The following is a 27,417-nucleotide window of genomic DNA, read 5'->3' as shown; positions in this document are numbered from 1 at the left end:
CCCCCGCCGATGCGCTCTGGAGGAGGAAGTTAGGAAGAAGAGAGGAGAGAAAGGGAGAGGAGAGGAAAGGGACTATTATATTGGTTTCTCAGACCTCAATATACAGTCAAGGTTTTCTATCTCTTTTTCGCACGTGCTTTTTAAACTATTAATACGATGTTATTTTAAAAAAAAGCTACAGAAACGTTGCTTAAAATCATATTAATCTATTTAGTTTTTAAGCTACTATTTAATTAATCACGTGCTAATTCATCCATCTGTTTTGCATGCCAAAGAGAACTGAAATTCACAGGATGCACTAAGTATCAGCTCTTAATAACAGGGTTAGTCCAACAACAAAAAACATTTACATATTATCACAGAAATGACCCAGGGATTTCAGAAGTTGTCACCATGGTAGACCCACAAAAAACATTCTCAGCTAATGCTGCTGGAACCAACTAAAAGTATTTTCAACCCTGGAAAACCGGACTGGACTCCAGGATAACCCAACTGAAAAATGGCGCTTGGTGGTGCTCAATTTCTGCAGCACAAACGCTTCAGGTCACACTGTCAAGATCGATTTGATGTACCTATGTTAGTGGTAGCATCCGTTTGAAGTGGTTCTCTAGGGAGCAACTCTTCACTTCTCTGCATATTTACAAAGACCTGGGATGCAGGTATGGGTAGGACGCCAGTTACAGGGGCAAATGTGGCTATAAGGTTATTACAAACTCGATGAACGATCACGCAATGCAGGTTAATAGGGGTAAAAATCAAGAAACCTGTTCTGAGTTCTGACTAAATGTGCAAACTGTTTCAGTCTACCCAGACGCAGGTCCTGGGGCTGGGGTTCCATTTGATTGTTCAGATGTTTCTGTCAGCTTCTGGGCACGGGGCCGCTTCCTTTTTCCATTTGCTGATGTATCTTGCACGGTTCCATTTGGCTGCTGGGGTACCTAAGATATACTAATATGTGAGATGATCCTAACAAGACACGCGATAATTTCTCAAGCCCTAACATAAAAATACACAAACCTGGAACATCTGCTGGTACATAACTGGCATCAAAACACCATTTCCGAATGCCTGTGGGTCAACACCACTCTGAAAAATTAAATAAGCAAGAATCAATTTCACAGCATATATCCTGAAGAATGGTGTGGTACTTAGGGCTTATGCATTAACAAATACAGACTAGTATAAATCCACAAATGTTTGTGCAAGAAAAGCATCCAGATATCCTAGAATTTGTCCTCTGGTTCTGTAGGTACTATCAAGGCTAGTTTTTAGCAGATATAGTCACTTGTAACTGACATACCGGAACCATGTACACAATGCTTGGGCGAATTGCTGTTTGACAGCCTACGAATTGCTGAACATTAGCTGGCAGTCCAATGTAACCAGCAGGAACTATGCCCTTTTCTGCTCCTCCCTATAGTAATTTTTTTTTTAAAAAAAACTAGATATCAATATCCTCATTAACAAATATTTCAACTATGAAAAGGGCAATGCACCAAAATTTACCTTCTGGACATCCAATCCCTGCGTTAATGAAGCCTGCATCTTGCAAAATAAGATCAGTCAGATGGGTAGTGGTTTAAGAAGATTATTCTCATAGTTATTTCCCATAATGCTTCAAGCAAAATAGGTATTTTTGTAATATTTACTACAGGTTGAACTGATACCTCTATCGTTGCTTTGGGCCCATCATTTCCATTGTAAGAGCCAACATTTACCAGGTTTTGACCAGCCATTGTATTTGGTTTATTTGCTTTGGGAATGCGAGACCTGATCCTTGGTTGTGTATCATCATGAGTGTTGCTATTTAACATGAACTTCTCCATTTCCCTCACCAATCTCAAAGCAAGACGATATTTATCTGATAGGACTGCTGAGTCAACAAGCTGAAGACATCTCATTGACAAATAGTCGTATCGATCCACACGATTGTTTGGAACAACATCACTTGAAGGGCGGCCCATCACATGCAACTGTCTGAAATCCTTTTTCCACCTATCAAGAACATACTGTGGAGGAATTTCACGAACCTGTTGAAACTTGAGCACAGAGAGACTATGCCGACACAATATCCCATTAAACTGGAAACCTCCACAGATACAAGTAAAATCATTTTTGTCTGTGTTATACGTCACTGTAAAAATCTTGCTCATAGTTCTTTTACCATCTTCAAGGAAAATCCATTCCTTGACATTGAATGTAGAGATGAGCCCGTCAACATTAACTAAAGATACATGGCAGTACATTATTGCTTCAATTTCATCTTGGAATTTCTTGAAGATGTTATGGGTGTATACCTTGGAAAGCTGCTCTTCCATATAGAATTTTGACACAGGTGGGCGCTGCTTATGGAATGTCTCAAAATCTGCTTGGGCCTCCTTTTCATATTTGCTCTGCAAAGCCATTTCATACTTACCAAGAAAGTGCTTCAGAGTGGTTTTCAAATCTACATACCCATCAAAAAAAGGAATGATATTTTCATTTCTTTGTGTAGCAGACATTCCTGCCCAAAACGTATCTTTAAGAAAGACAGGAACCCATGAGTATCGGCATTCATAAAGTGATCTTAGCCAGTCATTACCCTGAAGCGCGTTGTATGTAATCAGAGCATTCCAATTTCCTTCGAACTCATCTACAGTTAAAGAATCGTATACAGCCTTTTGGAAAGCCTTGCTGATAGCTGTATACTCTGACAGACTACCTAATCGCTCTGTCGCCTTCCTCATTATATGAAACAAGCATATTCTATGATGGCCTCCAGGAATAACCTCAGCAATCGCACTCTGGATGCCCCTGCAGTGGCCAGTGATGATAGCCTTTGGAAGACTACCAGACATGCATGCTATCCAAGCCTTAAATAGCCATGAATAAGTTTCTGCTGTTTCATCTGAAAGCAGGCCACAACCCAATAAAACAGATTGACCATGATGGTTCACCCCGATAAAGGTTGCAAGAGGCATATCATATTTACCAACCACATAGGATGTGTCGAGTGTGACAACATCGTTATAAAACTCATACATGGATCTTGAGCGCGCATCCGCCCAGAAGACATTCCTGACACCTCCTTCATCATCCAAGTCAATGACATTAAAGAAGTTTGCATTCTTGGCCTGCATACGGGTAAAGAAAAGTCGAAGGGCTTCTGAATCTCCAGGTTGGAACTTCAAGCGGCCCCTCTCAACAAAACTATGGTGCTTACTCTCTCCAAACAAAAGCTCCTCAAGTGCACCCAACTTATCCACAGGCATCTTGCTTGGTTCTTCTACTGGCATAGCTCCAGGACCACCCATACGTAACCGCCTCTTTGCAGGACCAGATAGCTGCTTATAGGAGTTCAAGAACCTTGCCATTGCTGGGCTAACAGGATGATTATGATCAAGGATTGCCAGCTCTACATGCAACAATTTATCTCCCCATAACTTTACTCGTATCTTGGCTGGACAGTTGGTGGTTGAAGATGCCCTTTTCCTGAATTTTGGCTCATAACGTGGCCGCCCTCCTTTGCAGCACATGAGCTCCAGATATAAGCAGGTGCCCTCTTGTGAAAATGAGGACCTCCTAACAGACACCCCAAAGCCAACACGGCGAGCATACCTTCGGTAGAATCGGTTGACCTCCATGTGGTTATTGAACACCATGCCAACTTCTGGAACACCAATGTCCTCTCCATCAGATTCCTCTATACTGGGATCCTGAAACAAAACATCAATCATCAGAACATGTCAAATGCAACATGTTCAAACCTAAAGTTGCTTCCAGCTTTTTCTTTAAAAAAGAGAAGCTCTTATACAAATCAACGACAACTAGCCTTCTCCACAGCATAGAAACGGAATCACTAATTACTGAATTTGCAGATATGGAATGTCTTAAATTTAGGTTTTTTGAGGATGGCGTGGCATGATACCTTGTTTGGCCGATTAAAGAACCGGAGCAATAATCAACGATAAGTACTATATCCTAAAATTCTCAGTCTAAACTAGAAGTTGCAACATACAAAACCAATCAAGGATGAACTGTATAAAGGGTGGAACTAAACTGCTTCAGGAACCTGAAATGACACGCCAACTCACCAAAATAAAACAGTAAAGACTAAATACAAACAAGTTGAAACTGCAAAAATCGTAACATTTCAGTCCGAACCCTAAACCCCCGTAAAATCGAAACAATCCCTTCTACGTAAAACCTCAAAATGTGAGTCCAATCTCATCTTAAAACCTCACAAACCCTGCACGCACCAAACAGGCAAACATCTACAGTTGGCCACGAACATACAGGGCGGGTAAAACGATGGGTGATTATATAATACTTTTCTGGGGAAAAAAAAGAGCTGAAGGGATCGATCGGATCAAACCAGTGCGTTGAGGTCGCGGCGCCGGGCGCGGCGGGGATTCCTCTGCGAAGGGAACGCCTCCTCCGCTTCCATCATCGCCGGAGAGCAATCTGGCCGTCGGGTAGATTAGAGAGAGGGGGGAAGCAAATCAATACAGGCCTCAAATCTACGCCACCCTGGAACGCGAAGGGAGCGAGGGATTCGAGAGAACAATCTTGAACTACCTTGCATTCGATCCGAACCGAGATGGAACGAGGCCGGCCGCGTGCGTCGCTCCCCACCCTGCGTCTGAGTCCAAACCTGCTCGCCCCGGCCGTGGGAGCGGCGGGGGAGGAGGCTAGTGCGGGGGCGGGGGATAGAGAGAGAGAGAGAGAGGAGCTCGTCCACACCGCCTCCTTTGAACCTGCTCGCCGGCCGCGACCGCGAGGAGGCGAGGCGCGGCGGAGCAGGTTGTCCGTGCGCTCGTGCCTCCGCCGGAAACGCAGAAGAAATCAAGAAATACAGGTGACTGACAAAAAAAAAACAGCAGAGGAAGAGGGATCGTGTTGACACAAAACTCGTGGCTCGTTAGCTCGCTCGACTCGTGATAAATTCGGCTCGGTTTGATTCAGCTCGTTTTATTTTTCTAACGAGCCGAGCTAGTATTTTAGCTCGTTAGAGATAACGAGCCAGCTCGAGCTGGCTCGTGAGCTGATCGGGAGCCTAATGAGTTAGACCAAAGACACAAGATTTACCGGTGTTTATTGATTTCATCGTGTTCAGTACTTCATGTGATTTATTGGTTCAAACTTTAATATTTAAATATAATTTCATATGATTTGCATGTTTGAAATGAAAATTTACTTGTATAATCTATTGAAAAATTATTTAGGTTAACTTTTTATGCATGGCTTATGAGCCTAACGAGCCAGCTCGAGCTTATAACGAGCTGAGCTAAATTTTTAGCTCGTTAGCAGAGCCGAGCCGAACTGGCTCATTATCCAGCCCCAGACCTTAGGCAGGAGTATTTTTTTTATTCGTTGCACCTTTTAATATTTTCAAAAAAACAGCTCGTCCTAATACTCAGAGGGCGTTTAGTGGCTGAAATAAAAATTTTTGGATATCACGTCAGATGTTTGATCGGACGTCGAAAGGGATTTTTAGACGCGAATGAAAAAAACAAATTTTACGACTGGCTTATAAACCACGAGACAATCTTTTGAGCCTAATTAATCCATCGTTAGCGTATATGGATTACTGTAGCACTTATACTAATCTCGTACTAACAGGCTCAAAAAATTCATCTCACAATTTCTCACATAACTGTGTAATTAACTGTGTAATTAGTTTTCTGTTTTATAGTGTCTAAAGTAAAGATTCGATACGATGTTTATGGACGAATTTTTTTTTAGAACTAAACAGCTCCTTATTATCAAATCTGCACTGTTTGATCATATTATTATGTATTACGCCGTAATACGTCGTAGTTGCAACGATTTTAACCACATCGATTCTTTGTCACTTCATTCCCTGCCAGTTGCATAGCAAGGCTGTCAATCTGCCGCTCTAATCGGTGGGCTAGTGCTGTGGGCATTCAGTTATATTTCAGTTAATTTGCTCTAGGTCTTCGACTAACTTTTTGGGCATTAGAAACCCCAAACCGATTGATCTTCAGAAAAATGAGGAACAGACATGGTTCTATTAAAATTTTCAAATTCTAACTATCAATATTTTCTTAATTTTTTTGGAGATAATTTTTTAATACTTGATTAAAAATAAAAGAAATATATATGTAGATTTACATTTAAACTATATTGTAATATCGTAATATTACTATATTTTATAAACTTAATATAATATAAAACTGATGAGTAATTTTTATATATTGAACTATATACATGGCCAGAGTTTCACAGCATAAGAGACAAACCAACATTTTCACTTATCAACGTGTATCTTTGTAATGTTTGCACTTTGGAGTAGGGTTGAGCAGATTGAGAAAGTTGTCAGATAAAAGCTCGTCTAAACCAACTTTTTTTTTTTTATCGTGCCGTAGTATTGAGGTAAATATCTTTAGAAAATCTCATTAGTCGGTTTTTAGCATATGACAAAACCACTTTTGGGCAAATCACACAAAATAGTGTTGCCAACATGTTTAAAAATGGCACAAATTGATTGAATACATACGTTTGAAAGTTGAGTAAAAAATACCTTCGAGAACTACCACTACATAATTCAAAACTTCTAGCGTTAACATATCCATCGCCTACTATGACAACATAATTAAATGGTTCTATCCATTTCTTTTGTAGCCCGTAGATTCCCTTCAGCATCCTTAGCACTGATGAACTCCGATTGCTAAACGAGTGACTGTTTAGTTTTTTCATAGAAAAAGTCAAACGATATATTTACAAACTAAAAATAATTTATAAATAAAACTTTTATATATGTATTCTTAGCAATATAAAACCAAGGGTGAAAAATAAACTAGGCTGAAAAAACTTTAAACCAACTCTAAATTTAAGGTTAAAAATTTAAATTTTATCTTACAAGCATAAGCAGAAGCAAAAAGACAAGGATGCTAATACCTTATTATGAAAAGCATCTTGTAGATACAGTTTCTTACCAAATCTCTAGTTATCATAAATTTTCAAAATTCATGAGAAAACATAGCCTTTTATGATTCTTATTAGGTGTTTCTCACCGATTTCTTATTGGAATCTGTAAGGTCGAAGAGAAACAAGCCTTAGAGCTATCATGGTAAATGACAGGCGTCAAAGACTAGGAATGGAAGCAAAGTTGGAAGAGACGAGGCACGAATGTATGTGAGGTGAATGTGACTGAGAAGGCAGCAGCAGAGAGAGTGTTGGGTTGACGAGACTGAGTTTGGCCAAGGTCTAAGATTCTAAGAAACATATAGAATTGAAGTTGATGGGGGTGGACGTTGAACGATGCTTTAGAGGTGAAAATGATGTGGTTATTTTGATATGATGTTTTCTAGTTTCTCTGTACGATACAAGAAAAACAGATGTTGCTGAAAATATATGAAAGAAATGAGGAAGATATAGGAGAACTTGCCGAAAGAATGGCGGACTGACTATTGTAATGTTATATCAGGAAAAGAGAAGAATTATAGTTAATGGTTCCAATTTGTTCTGAATTTTTTAGCCTATGACAGAAGATTTGACAAAAGAAAAGTAAGTAGAATTAGATTCAAGATTAAAAAAAAAGTAAGTTTTAGTAAAAAAACGTGGATTAATACTTGCTCTTTTTTTGATTTTAGATCATATTTTTTTTGCGACATGGCCAAGCGGCAAGGCAGGCAGGGACTGCAAATCCTTAATCCCCGATTCAAATATAGGTGTTCAAAGAGAGGTGGACGGTTAAAAAAGTGGACGAAGATAAGGACATTTAATGTTATTTCCAAAATTTTACAGCCTCGTTATAAGCCAAAATCTAAATTTTTCATCATAGTTTATTGTTTTTACCTCATAGTTTATTTTCAACATTGTATTGTCTTTTAGATTACTAAGAACACACATAAAAGTTTTATTCATAACTTATTATTTTTATTCACAAATATACCATTTGACTTTTTCTGTAAAAAAACCAAAGAATCACACCCCTTATTTTCTAAACCCAAACAAAAATAATATCATGTCAACAGATGGGCGGGTTCTCGCAAACAAGCGAGATAGCACGGAGTCTTTCGAGTTAAAAAAAGGAATTCCGCGGTGTGTATTGGAGCACCTCCAACAATATGGAGTATTTGGCAGCACACGGTTTCATGTAATAATTCACCAATCTGCCGCAACTAGTAATGTACACATTGACTATCTCTAATGCTATGTACAACTTGGAGTCAACATATATGACCAGTAACAGCAGCTAACAGCCAGGAAACAACAAAAAAGTTACAAAGGAATAAAGGATGTCCTTTGGATTCATCTACCAGCTAATCCGACGTGCCTTGTAATGTGCTACCGCCCCAGCATCCTCAGGTTAGTTAAGGCAGTAACTACGAACGGCGGAGAAGTCATAGTATCTGAAAATTTACCAAGGTCGAGTTAACACACAGCTAAAATGACATGACAAATGCATATGATGCGTGCTGCTTCACTGGAAAGAATTTCAAGTCTCCAAAACATATCATCTTAGACAAGGGAACACCCATCTTACCGAATTTTGTGAACAAGTCCAAACGGAACTTGGATAGGTTAGGTAGGAGCTGTTGATTATATATTGAAAATCCAAATATTCTTGCCAGTCAACCAATTTATGCTCAAGAGTGAAAAAATCAGAGCTCCAATTGAATGAAACTGCAATGCCCAATCAGATTTGTGCAAATTCTAACAAAAATTCCTGAATCTTAAGTAAATTTGGTTGGCATGTCTTAGGGCAGCAAAAAAATTCTAACAAAAAGGAGGGTACAGAACTACGCAGGGCTGTATGCTGCCATTGGTCTAGTTTATGTAAAAGATTTTGCTGTTTTAAAGCTGAATATAAAGGTTTCTTATCTACTATCCACTCCGTGCAAATGATTGAAGAACATAAATTTTCACATGATGTTTGGTTCCATTAGGGAAAAAGTCATGAAAAACTAGCAACAGCAAAGTGTGTTAACATGCAAAGGCTTAGGTAATAAAATTGCAAATTGTAAGTTCACAAATAAGGTTTACGCCCCAAAATTTGCAGACCCTATGCACCTCTCTTACCTGCTTCACAGCATTAATATGTGACACAGGCATTACCATGCCAAGCCAAAACATCTCAAGAAACATGAGCTTCCTAAGAAGGAAAGCAGTGGACTTTATGCACCTCCGTTTGTATGTATAGAACGATAATTCCTGTGTTCCTTTTCGATGCTGTCTCACAATGTTACTTTTGTTGTCACTTTAGATTTTCTAGAAAATATTTTCCTAAATTGCCCTTATTAAAAGCTAGCTATCACAAATGTCATTGATCTAATTCAGCTCAAAGCTAGGAGTAGCATGTTCTGTTCTTAGTTGATACAGATTGTTAATATCAAAAAAAAAAAAAAAACTGGTATGCCGTCTTCTTCGGACACATGGCAGGGCATCACTCGTCTGTGCTCACCCAGGGCTGTAGGATTGAATGAAGACCAGACTGGTGGACAACCTAGACTGCCATTAATATAGAGAATATCATATGGAATTGCGTAATCACTAATCAAGTCTGAAATGGAAGAACTTTTCACGCCTTGGTCTTTGTGATTTAAAATGATAGAGAATTCTGAATGAAGCTCCAGAATAGTCAGTAGTCGACGGCAAACTGACTCGAACAGGGGGTAAATGGTGAATTAGTCGGTGCAACCGATTAGTCAGTCAAAATCAGTCAAGTCAGACAGAATTAGTCGGAGACTAGTCAGCTAAACGGGCCCACTAGGATATAGAAAAGTGGTGCAAGATGAAATTTTGGACCAAACAAATGGGCTGAGGGGCGGGAATGTATGCTAGCGTTAGGACCTCACTATTATTCCCATCCGTCACACTGTCTCTTGCCTCCTAAGTGTCCTCCCGCAATAAATTTAACAAAGCAAGAAATGCAATACCTTCAAAATAAGCCATGCTTATCAAATCTCAGTTTTGTACTTCTTTGTTTTTTTAATAAACAATATTCAATACTCACTAGTCCAAAAATATGCTATAAAACATGTTAAAAATAGGTATTAGTTGTGTGCAAAATTTTATTTTTGGCGTGTTGGAGCCACTGACTAGTCGGTTAGATGTCGCCTAGTCGGTAGTCGGTGGGTCACTGACCGACTACCGACTAGCGTCTAGGTGAACACTGCCAGAATCACATGTATTTTTGTAATAAATAAACTGTAACAAGAAAGATCATTGGGGAAAAACTAGTTGGAACAAAATTAGAAATGCTTGGAAAGAGGTGGGGTTAAGTGATAAGAAAGATCAGGTGATATGGAAATTAACAAAAGATAGTAAGTTTTCTGTCAAATCCTTCTATAAAGCCTTAAAATTATAGTACGTACCATATCCTTATAGGATGTATGGCAATTCAAGATCCCATTGGAAGTTAAAGTGTTCATTTGGCTGATGTTGAGAGGTAAACTTTTAAAAAGGATAACTCAGAGAGAAGGTGATCGAAAAGAGGATATAGTAAGTGTCAATTTTGTCAGGAACCTGACAAAACTAGAAATGTGATAACAAGTACCTTTGGCTTGAAACCTACTAGTAATGTGTGGATGATGAATTTTGACAAAGAACAGAAAAATCAATTGGCAGTAGGATGTGCACAGTCATACGGGCAATTTGGAAAACCACAAACGATGCATGTTTTAGGAATAAATTCCCAACTAGTCCAATTGAGCTAATGAATTGTGTTTGTTTCTGGATCAATGAATAGTCTGCTCTACAGAAGTCGGAGGAAAAAAACAAGAAAGTTGTTGTGGGAGTGCAACTTCTAAGCCAAGTGATCAAGGAGGTCTTTGGTGCAAGTCATGGATGGTGCAATGCTGGAAGAGGACTCCAGTGAAGAAAGCTGAAGAATATGTAAACAGATTATGAAGATGGGAGGATCCCAGATGGCCTTTTGTTGGTAGTTTTATTTTCCTCCTGGGAACTTGGAGTTATTTTGCTGGTTGTAATCTGGGACTCGGTAGATCTTCTAGCTAGTTAGTAGCACTGTTGTCTGATGATGGAGTCAGTAGAAGCTAGTTAGGCACGAGCGTTATTTTTTAATAGAAAAGAAAATTCATCCCAGAACGGTCACGTGTATATTAAAAAAAATAGCTGAAGTGTATGGGCATGATGGATAAGAATAAACAGACACCTTACCTAAAATTCTACTGCTGTAATTAGGGAGGAAAAGGGTCTACACTCCTCTTCGAGCAGCAGTTCTTAGTATTGAGTTATCCTGGAATATAACCATATCTGTCATTTCCTTATATATGTATATCTGTAGGAAGACATACCAAATTCAAGAACCAAGGAAACAGACCTGCAAGGTTGGGTAAGCCCATTGATTTCCATACCCCTGGGAATCTGCCTGGGCCTGCAACATTTAAAATGAAAGGCATTGATAATTGTACTAGACAAATATGGACAGGCAGTGAGTAGAATTATTACTTTCCTTAATGATATAAGAACTAATAAGTGCAAATGAACATTATGGAATATTATAAAGGTTTGTGCAGTTGTATGGTAAAAACCTGCAAAAAGTTGTTTGGGAGCATCCTCGGTTGGGTGGGCACTTGTTGTTGGTGATTAACATCCATTCCAAAAGGAGGATTAAATGAAAGGTTTGGAGATATTCCTTCCTGTGCAAATTCAGAACAAAATATTTACACGCAATAATAATAGCAGTAGCTAGCAAAGGGTAACAAGTACCATCAAATCAATGCTTCCTTGAACTCCCATGTGAGGACTTTCAAGATGTGAGGCCGAGGGTGCCCCTTGAATCATATTAGACTCATCAGTGACAAATGATGACCGTAGAAAATCCTGCTCAGAATTAGATACAAACCAATGAAGGCATATTCATATAACAGAAAGTGAAATATGAATCTTAGGTTATTCAGGCCCCAACAGGATGAGAAAAAAACAGACCTGCTCTTTATTTGGCCTTAATACAGTATCAGAATTTGATTCTATCAGTTTCTTTGTTGGACGACCTCGACGCTTTGCATTTGTTGACTGAGAATTCTTTACACCCTCCGAAAACTCAGGACTGAAAAGTCCTTGGTCATTTTCAGGTGCTTCAGCCTCAAATGAAAGAAGCCCTGGCTGCCTGTCCCTAGATAACCCATCATCGAGAAGAGTCTTTTCTGCTTGTCTCAGTAACTTTAGAGCTACAAGGTACCTATTCTCAGATATGAACCCTAGCTTAAGCACCTGGCGAGACTGTGCAAACAGGTTATCATGACGCTCAATTATGCCATCAGGTAGCACAGCAGGTATCATTTCATCATTACGGTAACGTGCCGAAGCATGCAAATTCTTATAGTCTCTTTTCCAACGATCAAGGACAAACCTGGATGGAATCTCAAACATCTCCTGCAACTTTAACACAGATAATACATGTCTACATAGGATGCCAGTGAATTGAAAGAAACCACATTCACATTCAACAACGGTCTGTTGCTTGCAAAAGTAAACCTCATAATTCCGGCTCTCCGTCTCTTTTCCATCTTCCATATATGAGCATTCTTTCACTTCAAAGGTGACAAATTGTCCATCAACTTTAGTTGGCATACCATCACAATACATTGTTGCTTTCAACTCATCCTGAAACTTCTTAAACATGCTGATTGTATATTCTTTGGCCAGCTGCTCTTCCATGTAAAACTTTGTTACAGTCAAAGGAGTCCTATGGGAGGATTCTTCGTCAGCTTGCAACTCTTTCTTGTATTTATTCTCCAATATAATCTCATATTTACTGAAAAATTGCTTCAAGGAAGTTTTGGGGTACACAAACCCATCATAGTACGAAACAATAGACTCTCCGCGCTGTGAAACTGATATCCCTGCCCAGAATTGATCTTTGAGATAAGCAGGTGCCCATAGATGCCGATGCTCATATAGGGAACTAAGGCATTCATTTTCTCCAAGTCCATGTTCCTCAATAATCTTCTTCCAATCAGCTTCAAACTCTGGGGCCTTCAGTGACCCATAGGTTACTTTCTTCAGTGCTTTCTTAATTGTTTTGAATTCTGCATGTGCTTTCAAGTTCTCTGTTACATCTTTCATGATACGATACAGGCAAAGGCGATGTTTAACTTGGGGTAGAACATCTCTTACAGCATCTAAAATAGCATTGTAGTGCTCAGTGATTATTGCAGCTGGGTAGCAGCCCTTCATGCATGCAAAAAATGCTCTAAATAACCACACATAACTGTCAACACCTAGATCTGAAAGTAATCCGGTACCAAACAAAACAGTTTGACCATGATTATTCACCCCAGTAAAGAAAACAAGTGGCAAATCATATTTTTCAGTCAAGTATGAAGTGTCGAAGTAAACAACATCACGGCCAAAGTAATCATCTGCTACCTGTGACTTAGCATCACTCCAAAATAAGTTCCTTAGACGACCTTGTTTGTCTAAATCTACTAAGTAGAAGAAATCCGGATTCTTGTTCTGCATGCTGCCAAAAAACTTGTAGATATATTCATCATCTCCTTCCCCAAATTTAAGCCTTCCTATCTCAGTAAAGCTCCCTTGCTCTTTGTCGCCTATAGGAACATTCCTACGTCCTTTTGATCTTGAAGCAGTTTCCTCATTCTTGGCATCTGTCAATTTCTTATAACAGTTCATGGGTGACACCGAAGATTGATTGGGTGGATGGTTGTGGTCCAGCTTAGCATCATCAATGTGAAGCCATCTATCTTGCCTTAGCTTCAGCGAAATCCTAGCTGGGCAATTTATCTTCGTTGATTCTCTAGAAAGATAGCATGCATTTGCCCTACCTCTTCCAGCTCGACTACATCCAAGCACCAACCTCCGGCACACCCCTGACTTCAAGTAGGACGACTTCAGAATGATAGCTGAAAAGCCAGAATCTGCAGCGTACTGCTTATAGTACTTCAGAGCGTCATCGTAAGTTTTGAACCTCAATCCGACCCGGGGCACATTCTCATCCACCTTGCCGCTCCCATCGTCTTCCTGCTCACTGTCGTTGTCATCGACGAGGATCACCTCTTTGCCTTCATGCAACGGCAACTCTGCCGTGCAATCACCTCCCATACCCTAGCAAGCAAACAATGCATCACCAGTCATTTCAAACCGAAGCAAACATCAAAATCAGGTACTTCCGAGAAGGCCATAGCACTTTCAAACCTGGGATCCCTCCGCATTCTTCAGTGATGCGCCATTCTCTGGCAGCTCCGAGCTCTTGCCACCCAAACGAGCGGCCACGTCCACGATTGGCAACTCCGCCGGCAGCCCCTCTACCATATTCCTTTGAAGTTTAGGAGCATCTACCACTACTCCACTACGCACCAAAGATTTCCGCAGTAAACTGCGACTGATTCAGAGTATCCCTCCCAGAAGAACAATTTAGAACTGAACCCCCCAGACTTTTCTCTGGGAGAACACCAGCTGCGATTGCTACTCCATCACCAACGAAATCTATAGGAAACTGGGCGAAATCAATAAAGTCCGGACGGATTTCCCATGTACGGGCACGCCTGCTCTCGAAGTGGCCGCGGGGGCAGAGAGGGACGAGGATACCTTCGGTTCGTCTCGAACGGAGATGGGAGTCAGGTGGTGGAAAGGAAGGAGGGAGGCCGGCGGCGTCGCGCGCGCCCCTCCGAACCTGCTCGTCGGCCAGGCGACCGCACGGGGGAGGAGGCTAGAGCGGGGCCGGGGAGGAGGAGGAGGAGGAGGCCGTCGACGCCGTGCCTACGGCCTTCTCGCCGGCGGCGAGCTCGAGCGGGCGGCGCCTACCTCCGGCTCGCTGCGTAGATTGGAAACATGGAGTAGAATCGAGACACAGAGAAGTCGACAGTAGGAGCAGAGGGAGAGAGGAATAGATGCAGAGGAAAGACCCGAAAGAGGGGGGGCATCTTTGTAATTCGCCACTTTCTCAGCTCCCAACTACTAAAATTTTACTACTTGAAACCCAGCCTTGGGTTTTACATATCGCTTTTTACATTTCGCTTTTGCTATATATCTATCGTGTGATCTTTTTACTAAAATTACATAAATATAATTATAGTATAGTTATAATATAATTTATATTATAATTACAGTGCAACGATCATACAAGTAGCGGTAAGCTACGTGTATTTTATTTATTTACATGAGATTCGTATTATTTATATACTAGTTATATTTGCAACTATATATGTAACTAGTCTACGACTACGTTCGTGTGATTTTAAGTAAAAATTTACTCGGATGATATATATGTGCTGCCTTCGCATTTTGGAATGAAAATAATGGGAACCGAAATTACAAGATTTCAAATAAAAATTGAAATGGACATATAGGATTGAGTATATTTTGAAACAAACAAAATATAGGATTTTCACTAAAATAGTTTATTTTTTCTGAAATGTTATGAAATTCCTTTATTCCAAAAGAGACATTGATTTTTTTTTGGCGGGAATTACGTCCTACTATGAGTGTAGGACCCACCAACGTCGTTAAACTTAAAACCCAAAATTTAAAATAGATATTTCCAAAATTGTACGCCCATATTCTCCATTTAAATTGTTATCGAATCTTACCCGCTTAAAAAATAGGATGGTTCTATCTTTTTTTCGTCTCTCTCTTACAATTCGATGACATAGTGCTTTATGTATCATATTGCTGCCAAGTATATTAAGGCTCAAGTCCATGACCTCCTCCCTCCCGTATTGGCGGTCTTACACCTCGTATAGATGAGAAGTAGCATAAGTCACCTTAAAGGTTCTCACAGTATTTCTCCTGCCATCACATGAGGTAGTCTTATAATAAAGTTCAATAATTAAATTCTTTTTACTATGGTGTGTAAAAATATTTTGTAATAGATTACAATTTGATCCACTATTCTATCCTCTACAAACTTATTTATAGGTAAGGAAATTATAATAGCTTTGTGGTAATATAATACCCAACATTCCATTAGGAAACAATATCAACACTCCATTAGGAAACAATGTTCGAGTGTTTAGTATCGTTTACGCTGTGAAAGAATATTTCCCTTTGATGGCTCTACATGAGCTACTTCTTAATAATATGAAAAAAAATATTTCTCATGTTTCTTCTAATGAAGCACATATAAATTGTTGCAATCTTCTCATGGTAGGGGACAGTTCACAAGTCACTCATCCCCACCATGTGCAGCCCTTAAAAAAACCCTAACAAAACATGTCTGCCACAAAAAGAGGCAGATAAAAAAGACTACAGGCTCCATCGTTTTGCGTTTTAGCATGATAGGTTGCTGCTTAAAAGCAACAACAATTCTATTGTTTTGCTTATGAGGAAAGAATAGCTGATTAGTGGATATTCACTTTTTATGAGATTATACATGTTTTTGGACTTCACTGGATGTTTTCTATTTTACAAAATGAGAACTAAATATTGAACACAAAACAACAAATTAGTAAATGACTCGTTGGCATATTACTTATTACACACATAATCTGGTTGGTTTATTAGGAGATAGTCATAGACAAATCCAGTATCACATAGGACCCACTATCAAAGGCTGATCTACATTTAGCATGATAAACGAATCGATGTGCTTATATTGAAAATCCTTAGCCGCATCAGCTAACCGATGGAGCCCTACTAAACCATACCGAACAACTAGAAGCATGTCCTTCCTAATCCAATTGCAACGCATCGACGTAAAGCAACTATTTATTTAATGGCTTATCAATACAGATAATCTGTATAGTGCGTATGAAATCAAACGGCTATGCATTTTCAATAGAAACCAGTACCGTTATCATCACAACACAAGAATAGATACTTGTCACCCTATACCTAATACATATATAGGCATTTTGTATTTTTGAACCGCCAGTTTTTATATTTATAGAATTGTGACCCTAATGATGGGCTACTGATACATAGGAAGGGTTGTGCTTCTCTCACGATATCCAAACAAACCCTTGGGACATTTTTCCGCTTGTTAACCAGGGATCGACCAGTCCCAAGGCAGCGTCGTTCTTGGGCTCTTTGCAACCTCTAGCGCTATTTAAAGCATCTTCTGCATACGGAGAGAGCTTCCTTCTCTTTCGCTTATAAATTAAGTTTAGTGTGTAAATCTCGTAGTTTTACCTCGTGTGATCATGTGACGTTGTGAGAGATTTATAGACCAAACCAGGGTAGTATAGCTGTAGTCTGTAGACTGTAACTAGTAAGCTAGATCGAACGATAGCTAATCTCGAATTGTGAACCCATATGAGATCAATACACATAAGCTACATGAAACAACGAAACGAAATAGTTCATTACAGCGTCCACGTGACGTATATACTGGGTTATTTAGATGGGGCTAAACTTTTTAGGCTCATGTCACGTCGGATGTTTGGACACTAATTTGAAATATTAAACATAGATTAATAAAAAAACTAATTTTATAAACGGGTGGTAATCACGAGACGAATTTTTAAGCCTAATTAATCCATAATTAGAGCATGTTTACTGTAGCATCACCTAGGCTAATTATGGATTAATTAGGCTCAATAGATTCATCTCGCGAATTAGCCCAAAATTATGGATGAGTTTTATTAATAGTCTACGTTTACTATTTATAATAAACGTTCAAACATTCGATAGGACAAGTGACTAAAAGTAAGTCACCTGTCCCAGACACCATCGTAGGGTGTGAATTTTTCCTGTAAATTTTACTTTCTGTATAAGCTAGAACAGCTGGAGCCCTCAAAGTGACTTATCAGGGTTGACACTGCATGCAAATAAGCTTAAAATAAGTAAGCTGAACGAAGTGAATAAGATAGGAGGAAAAAGAAAAGCTGATCAAGATGTGAGCAGTATATAAAGTACTATCCGTTTTTTTTTACTGCATATATAGAGGACTTTTCAACGGAATAAAAGAAAACGGTAAAATGCGAATGTCAAACTATAAGTGAAAGGGAAACGATCTTATACAAACAGCTGCAATCTGTACATATTAAGAGAAGAAGGCGTATGTTTTCTACATTTTAGGCAGCTGGTTGCTACAAAAGTCTCGTAGTAATAAGCTGAAGCAAAGACCGTGCTGTTTACCCAAAATTTGAAGCAAAGACTAAACATATATACGTTCACGTGACTAGACGTTATTTCCCTTTAAGGCTTGTTTGGCTACTAGGTTTATGATATATTCTCCCACCCTTCAAAAGGTAATTTTTAATCTTAGCTATATCTTTAAAAACATGATGATAAACTGGCCGCTGCATGCATGTAATATGCACAAAACCATAATCAATTATTACACTCATTTCACACAATTTTGGAAAGATAAACATGTAACAAGTTTAACAAGCACATTTTGTAATCTTAACAATTTATCCTTTCCATTCAATTTTGTCCTAACTCTTCGTTCATTTCCATCTAATCCGCACATAGGTTCGACCAAGATTTTGGGCTGGCAAAAAGGACCCAGCAATGGTGGGCCAGAGATTCGGAACCACCTCTTGAGAAGCCTGCGGGGCTTATATTAATTAGGAATAAGTTCACTTGAAGTCTCTCAACTTATCATTCAGTCTATTTTTTATCCTTGGATCGCAAAACCGGATACAATTGGTCCCTGAACTGTCAAAACCGGTGTAGAAGAGGTCCCTTGGCGGTTTTGAAGGCGGTTTTGGCTGACTTGGCGCCTACATGACTAGTTTGACTAAGTTTCCGTCCCATGTGGCATTGACATAACACTTACGTGGCAATTATATATCAAAAAAGCAGTGGGCCCACCTGTCAGCTACACATAAAAAATGATTTAAAAACTGCCTTCAAAACCATCGAGAGACCTATTTTGCACCGGTTTTAATAGTTCAGGAACTAATTGTATCTAGTTTTACGGTACAAGTACGAAAAATAGACTACGCGATAAGTTAAGGGATCTTAAGTAGACTTATTCCTATTAATTAGCAACCCAAAGTGTAAAACTATTTACCGGGCCGGGCCTGGTCCAGAAAAACCGATTATTTGTCTGCTCCGACTTGTCCAGCTCGCATGCTGCCCTGTGGCAGAATTGTTTAGAGATTATTACAGAATTAGAGAGATGCACAACAGTACTTAATATATTTTTTCGAACGTATATAAACTCACACCTATAAGCACACGTACATAAACACTACCCTCTACGGCTCTACTATCTCCAAAAGACTGGCCTCACTAGTCTAGAGCATAGCTAGAACAAAAAATTATTGGTGTCATCTCTATTACTGGTTAGAAATAATACACATAAAAATAATATGATACATTAATTCTTAATAGTGTTTGTAAGATTTCACTGCTATCATTGGACACCATAAAAACCCTCTGGCTCCGTCCTTGAACTAGTCATAATATCTCGTAGTCGAAGAATACGTCGCTTACCACCTAAAAACCAACTAGTCATAGATTAACTTTTTTTAAAAAAAATGTTGCACTGGAACGGATCAATCGGCGACTCCGCCAATAGTGGTTGCGGCGGTGTGTAATACTAAAAACTTTGGTTGCACGTGTACTGCACCAACATGACTGCACGTGTCACACGTGTGTATATATGTACTTAATTAGCTCAGACGTCTTGACTAAGCGTTTCTGAATATAACTAAACAAACTGTTTTTTTTAAGTCCCAAAAGGCAAAGACAGAGCCAGAAATCGTACTGCCGTAGGCGTATATGAGTTATACACGGTTTGGACGGTGCAGTGAACCACTAAACAGCTAACCCAAAGCTATCTATAAACATATACATGATAGCTAGCTAGGCTAAGCCACTGGCAGTTTTCATAAACCCTAATTAAGCAGCGAGAAGCACACGCTAGTGGACTATCTTAATTAGCTAGCCGCCGTGCTAACCACTATTGTGCGCCTGTGCCTAATCAAGCTCGATAATATAATTAGTGGCTGAGAGAGCGAGCTAGTTTTTCCTATTTGTGTTTTGTAACTAACGTACTACTCAAATCATCCTCAAATATAAATATACTTATAAAGATAGAAAGAAACAAAAACTTGGCGTTACTCCTCTTTAGTTGATGTGACAAGTAATATTCTAAAAATGATTATACGTTTATGGATGAATTTTAAATGTTTGGAATGCTTATTTATATTTATGGTCTGAGGGGTTAGTACCTTGTGTAACAGTACTAAAAGTAATAATTAAACAATGATGGTGAGCAAAGTCTGCGGCATGCGCACCGGATCGATCAGAGTTAATCACGTGGTCGGTGCCATCGCGTCTCCACACTAAACAATGTTAAGCTCCATCTCATTTTCAAGCCTGAACAACCATGCGTTGTGCTGATGCTTGATTAATATTGTAACTAGCCTTTCGTGAACCTAATATGCACTACTAGTAGTTCTCTAATCCTGAGAGAGGGTGCTGCGTGACAGTGGATTATTCCGCTTTTGATGTCACTTTGGTGTAGTAGTTTGGCCGTTAGTTTCTTGGGTGCTAATTTAAATTACTATGCTACGTATTGCTTCCTCTATTTTTTATTTTTTATTTAAGATAGTTAACTTTTAAATTTATGTTTGATCTTATTCAAAAAATTACATAATTATTAATTATTTTATTATGACAATTTATTACTAAAGAACTTCGAACATGACTTATAATTTTATATATTTGCACAAAACTTTTGAATAAGATGATCAAGTCAAATATAAATTCAAAACCCAATGGTATCAAATAAAAGAAAACATGAAATAGTACTACTTAGTAGGAGCCATGAAACGTGAAAAACGTGATCCCGACTATATCCCACATTCTCATTTCTTCCTCCACCACTTAGGCCACGTTCACAAGTATGGCTAAGTTAACTTATCTCTCTCGTTTTCACGTGCACATTTTCTGAAGTACTAGACGGTGTATTTTTTTAAAAAATCTATAGAAAAGTTGTTTTAAAAATCATATTAATCTATTTTATTTTTTAACAATTAATAATTAATTAATCATGTAATAATCTATTATTCTATTTTCCGCGCTGGGTAAGTTAACTTACTCCTCTTTTGCCGAACGCGGCTTTAGCATGTATTAGATGCGGGAGTTGACAGCCGTTTATTACTGTAAAATTATGCATTTTTAAAAGCATTAACTCTACTAAAAGAATGTTATTCAAGTTAGTTTATACCATGTAAGTTATTCTGGCCATGTTTAAAAAAAGTCAATCAATTATTATAGGGTTGGTATAATGAACAACCATGCATTAAATATCACAATCGATTATACATGAAAATTAATTAGAACACCATCTTAATGATAAAACCACTGTCCAAACAGCCATGATTCGACTTGAAATTCCACCTACTTCCGCTTCAGAGCAAGTATAATAGGAGGCTATAAGAGCAGGTACAATAGCAGGCTATAAGTCAGCTATAAGTATATTTTAAATAGATAAGAGAGGAGAGAAGAGAGGTGGGCTACTAATTTGTAGTCAGCTGCACGTGGACTTGAAGACAGAGTGTGTATATAACATGTGAGACCATGTAGTAATGTTTTGTAAACAACTATTGTATGAATGAGCTATTAGATTGGCTATAGATGAATTGGAGCTATTAGTTGGCTATACTATTTAACTTGCTCTAAGCTGGTTAAATGCTTATGTGGAGGAGAGAGAGGAGGACAAAGAGGAGTAGTGGGTTGTAATGTTATAGTCAGCTTGGACACAAGAACCAAGAAATTATGTGAGAGATATGTGGATCCTGCATTAATGGTAAAGAGCTAACTATTATATAAGTAAGCTAAGAGAAGACTACAAGGAGTCTTATAGCCAACTTGTTGGCTATATATTATTAGGCTTGCTCTCACAAGAAGGCTTTCCACTTACGCCCCTATAGAGGTTGCAACGGGATTTATTGACACCATTCGACTAAAAGTTGAAGAAATGTTTTTGCCTGAAAACAAGTGCGATAATGGAGAAAATAGTTTTCTTTAACATCTTTAAAAAAGTATAACATCTTAAAAAAAGTGTCTCAATATATCACATTTCTATAAAAAATTAGTACCCTCAGAGTACATTGATTGTACCTTGAGTTAACAATTATGCCCCATATACAGAGAAAATGATGCCTATGGATGTCGTCGCTGTCATTTACATTCATGAAAAAAGAATGATTAAAAAGGAGAACTAAAAATTGACAGTTTGTAACGTGTACTCCAACAAAGTAATTAAGATCTAGGGTGTGTCCAAATTGCACCTAAATACCTAATTAGTCTATTATAGTTTCCGGGAAGAAATGGGACGAGCCGTTAATGTTCGCGTATAAACGTGCGAGTCATGCTTGATTGGAGACATAATTTCCATTCTCCACACATCTCGAAAGTGAAATTTTGATTGTATATCCAGTATATCCGGATGTGAGAGTTTAATTAATCTGACTCGGTCTCGAGCAGCCTAGCGACCAAATTAAGAACTCGAAGACTTCAGCAAGTCTACTTCTGTAGTAGTATTTGACAATTGATGCTCGTTAATTAGCAACGACTTAGTATTAAGGGAATTGTTCGTTTTGTGACTATTATTACCCTTTTTTTTCCGGATGTGAAGCGTGCAAGTGAGGTCCTTTTAAATCCGTTCGTGGCATCAAGAAATAAAGACCACTTGATATGCAGGTTTTGCATATCGATCTTGGCAAAGAACCAATAGGATTTATAAGTGAGGAAATCGTGCGCTTTATTCAAGTCATCGCCTATTTCAATTCTCATAACTGGGCAAATACTGGCGATTAATCATTAAACACCAAAGAAATGTTTCTTTTAGAAATAAAGGTGCCCGTAGTATAACCGAATTTTTATTATTTTCAAACCTTTTTATTTAATTAATTTTAAAACTAAATCTCACAAAACTTATTTTCAGATTTGAGTCTTTTGGCTACACCATCCTGCATGGTGTCACTAAATATTCTGGATGTCGTGATAGCGTTATTTCATCGGCAGTGTTATTACTTTAGCCATATCAGTCATATCATGTATGACAATATTAGTTGGCTACGTCAGGCGGGTTAGTGTGTTAAAAGGATCGGTATGGAAATAAGTTTTTGGAGAGTTTAGTTTCAAAATTTTAAAAAAGTTCTAATAATAATTATAAAAATCAGTACAGCCATAGAACTTTAGATATATATTACAATAATAGCTATCAGTAGTTGTGTATGGGTGGGTGAACATAAAGTTTCCGCTCTTTCACGCACTTGATCCTCCTTTTTCCTAAAGAACAGGATCGCTTTTCTTCCTTCACTAACCAGTCTGATCTGACGGAATCATGATCTCTTGATTGAACTAGGAAAAGGCGGTGTTTAGTTTAGACTACTTCATCGACGACCCATGCATGGCCATGGCCATGAAGCACGACAAACACGAAGACGGGCAGGTGCTGAAGCTGAACAACCGGTCGCTTCCGTTGGATACAGGGAAGAAAACTTCCAAGGCTCCAAGCTGCCCCACTTGCATGCCCAAGTGGAGAACACCGCATGCAGTACGCCGATCGCTTGGCCAGATTAATTATGAAATTGAGGGGCACTTTTTACTGGTCTCTGGCAGGTTTTCCTCGATCAAGGAACGCTTTCAGGCACCCCAACTTACCATCTGTGCTGGCGATTAAAAAAAGAGGCATTGAAAAGGTAAAACACATTAGTGTTTCTTTAGTTATATGGAAGGCATGTAAACACTCTGCCACTGTGTACACATGCCAAGAACACCCACGAAATACACCTCGCTAGAGCATCTCCAATGGCCTACCCAAATTAAACTCACCATTTTAATTTACAATTTGACAAGTTTGCTAAAATGATTTCTTTCTATATTTCATTCGCTCTATCCATTTGCACTATTATCTTCGAGCTCAACTCGTTGATGGCCCTACTCCCAACCACGGTCAATCCTACTTTCTACAGCTGTCCACCGTCCACCGACAGCAACATTAACATTTGACAACAAGAGGGGGAAGTCGACGACTACAGTGGTGAGAAGAAGCCGGCGGCAGCAACAACATCATTTGAACAAGGAGAAGAAGTTGACGACGGGAGTACCATTATCTGGCATCAGGAATTATCAAAGGTGGGGATCGGGTGCGATCGAGGAGGAGGCTAAGGCGGGGACGACGATGACAATGGTCTCCTATGGAGAGGCGGAGACACGACGACTAGCAACCTTGGTTAGTGGTGAAAGGAGTGCTAACCTTGACAGGCGAAACAGTGATGACCTAAGACATCGGGTTGCTACTAGTACCTATAGGGTGACGATGGTTGGCTCGTGTGGTGGGTCGGCAGAGACATAGGCGACCGGTGATGGTGTGTGCTCATGCTCTAGGGGAGGTGGCGGAGTAGTGGCTTCAAAGGGATGGCGGGGGAGTGGAGAGAAGGTAGGGTGTGGGACCCCTATTTGGCAAGGGGTTTCAACTTGCTGGATTTAGGCCACGTTCTTTCGCCTGGTTAACTAAACCAAATTACCTTGTTTTTCGTATGCGCGTTTTTCAAATTACTAAATTGTGTGTGTTTCGTGAGAAAAATATATTGAAAAGTTGGTTAATCATATATTAATCTACTACGACGTTTTTTGCGCCGATTACTTATCCAACGAAAGCCTTAGAGCATCTCCAACAACCTCTCTAAATTGAACTCTCCAAATGTCTATTTGGCCTCTCTCCATTTTATTTGTCAAATCAAATTGTTTTTTTAACTCTAACAGTCTCTCCATCCATCCTCTCTATTCTGAGTGTATAACATCCGGACCCTACATGTCAGCCCCTCTCTCTCCCTCTTTCTCTTTTCTTTTCTCCATCTCTTTCTCTTAGCAGCCCGTGAGGCAGGAGGCGCAGGGAGACGGCGCCCGGAGCGGCACAGAGAGGTGGTGCGGCGTCAGCTTGGCAACCGAGCGGCGCGACCCTCGGCGGTCTTCGACAGTGGTTTCGTCCGGCGGCGGTGTCGGCTTGTGGCAGCGCTCGGATCTGGATGGCAGCGACGGTTGAGCTCGGCCTCGGTAGAGTGGTAGGAGAGTAGATGGTGGGCCCATGTGTGAGGTCCACATTTGGCAAGTGAATGGCAAGTGTACTAGGCTGGCCAAGTTTAGCTAGTGAGGGAAGAAATTTGGCTATTCCGATGGCTTGGAGAGTGGAATGGAGAGACGGTTGGAGTGCTTGTTCAAAATAGTTAAGTTAAATTTTGGCTTAGAGAGTGAGATGAAGAAGCTGTTGGAGATATTCTTAGTTAGCCATGTGAGAAATTTGGCCAGCCATTCTGCTTGTCATGTTGGATGAGAAGTATGTTGAAGGATTATTTTTTGCTTAAAATTACCAAAATAGAGTGAGCTGGAAAGGCTACGGGAGATTCTTATATATTGCCTCAAAGAGATGGATTTCAGCGGTAAATCATTAGTCTCATTAAATTCATTACCTAACTAGCGATAGTTGAAGTCTTAAATTATGGGATGTGCTTATGCATGTGTGGTGGTGGCAGGTATATGCATGTACGTAATCAGTTGGCCCCCAAATATATTAGAAGATTAACGCTTATGTTTTTTCTAACTAACCAAATGTTTTATAAACAATTTTTCATACAATATACTTATATACTGTAGTTTATAATATACTTATATACTGTAGTTTATATTGAGACTGAACTGCCATTGTTATTCAACTCTTAAACATTGTTCCGGAAGGTATAAATGAAACTCTTACGAGTTAATTAAAAAAACTATTGGTATACCAAGTCAATTTGCTCACTTTGCCCTTAAACAATTCGAGAAATTTTTCATCGGGTAGTAATGAGAGGGGTGGAATTAAATTAAAGATGCTAGTAATTGGTTAAAAAAAACTACGTGAAAAAAATTTAAGCGAGAGATGATTATGATCGGGGTGGGATGGTGAAGCACATGTGGATCGCAAAGTTGCTATATTCTGTAACAAAAATTGATGCTAAAAGTGCTATACGCCTATACCGTGGGATAGAGATAACGCGCAGCTGCAATTTTTTCAGTTATACTAGCAATGTGCTTTGTAATTATACATTAAATACTTCATAGATTCTTTAAGAGGGGTAAAGTTATATTCTATATATGAAATAATAAGATATTGATAATACGTAGAAGACTAATTTTTAACACTAAAGGATACTGAGTAGTTGGTAAAAAGACAAAGACACCAGTAAATTTCTCATCTCAGCGGCCGGGTTATCATTTTTTATTTAAGAAAAAGTCAAACGACATATTTATAAATAAAAATAATTTATAAATAAAACCTTTATATACATGTTATATCGATCTAAAAATAATAGTTTAAAAAATAAACTATAATAAAAAAAATCCCGAAATCAATTTTTAAATTTAAGGTTTAAAAGAATTAAATTTTAGCTTATAAGATTAAACGAAAGTGAAAAATGATACCCTTATCCACGTATGACTGAGGGCAAGCGTTTTCACGCATCCGAATTTAATCTCCCGCAGTCACAAAATATAAGCAGTTGTAGACTGTTTAGCATACATTAAAAAGATATTAAAACATTTCTTTTTAGCCACTTTAATGGTTAAATTTTTAAATTTTAAATGGATTATATTCTCTTTCTAAACATCCAATCAACTCTGAAATTATTGAAATAATTAAAATCATAAAAATAAATATATAAATACTTATATTAAATTTAAATATTACAAATAACTATATTTTAGTACGGAGAAAGTATAAGGTTCACATCATGTGTCTTCGTTATTCATTCAGACTAAGCTCACGTACATACTCATCGAAAAATTAATATAATATATTAATATATGATATATCGCTTTACAAATATATATGATTAAATTTGACTTCTATGAGTTAAAAAAACAAATATAACTCAATTAGTAATCAGAACTTAATTTATTCTTTTTGTTATAATTCGTATATCATAATTAAAAGGCGAGAAAAAAATCCCTAGACAATTTAGAATCATCTCCTGAACTATGACGTTAGAGCAAACAGATACACTGTACTATAATTTGAGTATGCAATGAGAAAAAATTACTCCGGCAGATATTTTATATTATTTAAAAAATAGAGCTTTCTCAAGAACACAAAAAATATGAGATAATGTGAATGTTTCGTTAGAATGATAATAACTAATACAAAGAGAGAGTCTCAGTGGTATGATTATCTAAATAATAATATAGATTATTAAATTTATACGAGTTACCGAAAATACTATTAAACTATAGCAGCAGGAGGGGCCTGCATGCATGCCACTGGCGATGCCCGTTCATAGTACGAGCAGTTAGTAATTTATTACTATACTCCCATTTGATGATTCGATCGCCGTCAGGATTCAGACGCGCTCGCTCGCTCGCTGTCACAGTGTCCATACGCCGTTTACTCTGCCCGGTTGACTGGCTCGCCCGCGGTTGACCGCAACCAATCCGCTGGCCCACGTTGGCACACACGAATATCAAAGCTCGTCCTCTCCGCCCCGCGCCGGCCCGTGTCCAGTCGAGCCGTGTCCCTATATATACCCGGTGCCCCCTCTCCGGCTG

At 38.8% G+C, this 27,417-nt stretch overlaps 2 protein-coding genes across 6 annotated transcripts; both read right to left on the bottom strand.

Annotated features, from left to right (window-relative positions):
* Positions 1 to 259: 259 nt before the first annotated feature.
* LOC102715723 (protein FAR1-RELATED SEQUENCE 6-like) lies at positions 260 to 4,823 on the bottom strand. 3 transcript variants are annotated; one of them, XM_040521025.1, is made up of 7 exons: positions 4,558 to 4,823; positions 4,355 to 4,443; positions 1,668 to 3,695; positions 1,507 to 1,545; positions 1,301 to 1,414; positions 1,018 to 1,086; positions 260 to 929 (listed from the first exon to the last, which is right to left on the bottom strand). In XM_040521025.1, the coding sequence occupies exons 1-7, from the start codon at positions 4,562 to 4,564 to the stop codon at positions 804 to 806; spliced, it is 2,472 nt and encodes an 823-aa protein (XP_040376959.1). In that variant the 5' UTR covers positions 4,565 to 4,823; the 3' UTR covers positions 260 to 803. The 3 variants fall into 3 exon arrangements, with proteins under 3 accessions (XP_040376959.1, XP_015698942.1, XP_006664904.2); XM_015843456.2 differs by having other exon boundaries at positions 261 to 938; XM_006664841.3 differs by having other exon boundaries at positions 261 to 938; positions 1,507 to 1,539.
* Positions 4,824 to 8,026: 3,203 nt separating this feature from the next.
* Positions 8,027 to 14,801, bottom strand: LOC102714882 (protein FAR1-RELATED SEQUENCE 6-like). Of its 3 annotated transcripts, XM_006664838.3 has the most exons (8): positions 14,521 to 14,801; positions 14,128 to 14,418; positions 11,899 to 14,037; positions 11,680 to 11,793; positions 11,502 to 11,609; positions 11,291 to 11,344; positions 11,128 to 11,206; positions 8,027 to 8,357 (listed from the first exon to the last, which is right to left on the bottom strand). In XM_006664838.3, exons 2-7 carry the CDS (start codon positions 14,242 to 14,244, stop codon positions 11,165 to 11,167), a joined length of 2,574 nt encoding a protein of 857 aa, XP_006664901.1. In that variant the 5' UTR covers positions 14,245 to 14,418; positions 14,521 to 14,801; the 3' UTR covers positions 8,027 to 8,357; positions 11,128 to 11,164. The 3 variants fall into 3 exon arrangements, with proteins under 3 accessions (XP_006664901.1, XP_040376501.1, XP_015698941.1); XM_040520567.1 differs by having other exon boundaries at positions 14,128 to 14,801; XM_015843455.2 differs by lacking the exon at positions 8,027 to 8,357 and adding an exon at positions 8,373 to 9,456 and having other exon boundaries at positions 14,128 to 14,801.
* Positions 14,802 to 27,417: the final 12,616 nt, after the last annotated feature.

The sequence above is a fragment of the Oryza brachyantha genome, chromosome 2 (genome assembly GCF_000231095.2).
Source record: "Oryza brachyantha chromosome 2, ObraRS2, whole genome shotgun sequence".
Classification (NCBI taxonomy): domain Eukaryota; kingdom Viridiplantae; phylum Streptophyta; class Magnoliopsida; order Poales; family Poaceae; genus Oryza; species Oryza brachyantha.
This window is presented reverse-complemented; position numbering and strand designations above follow the sequence as displayed.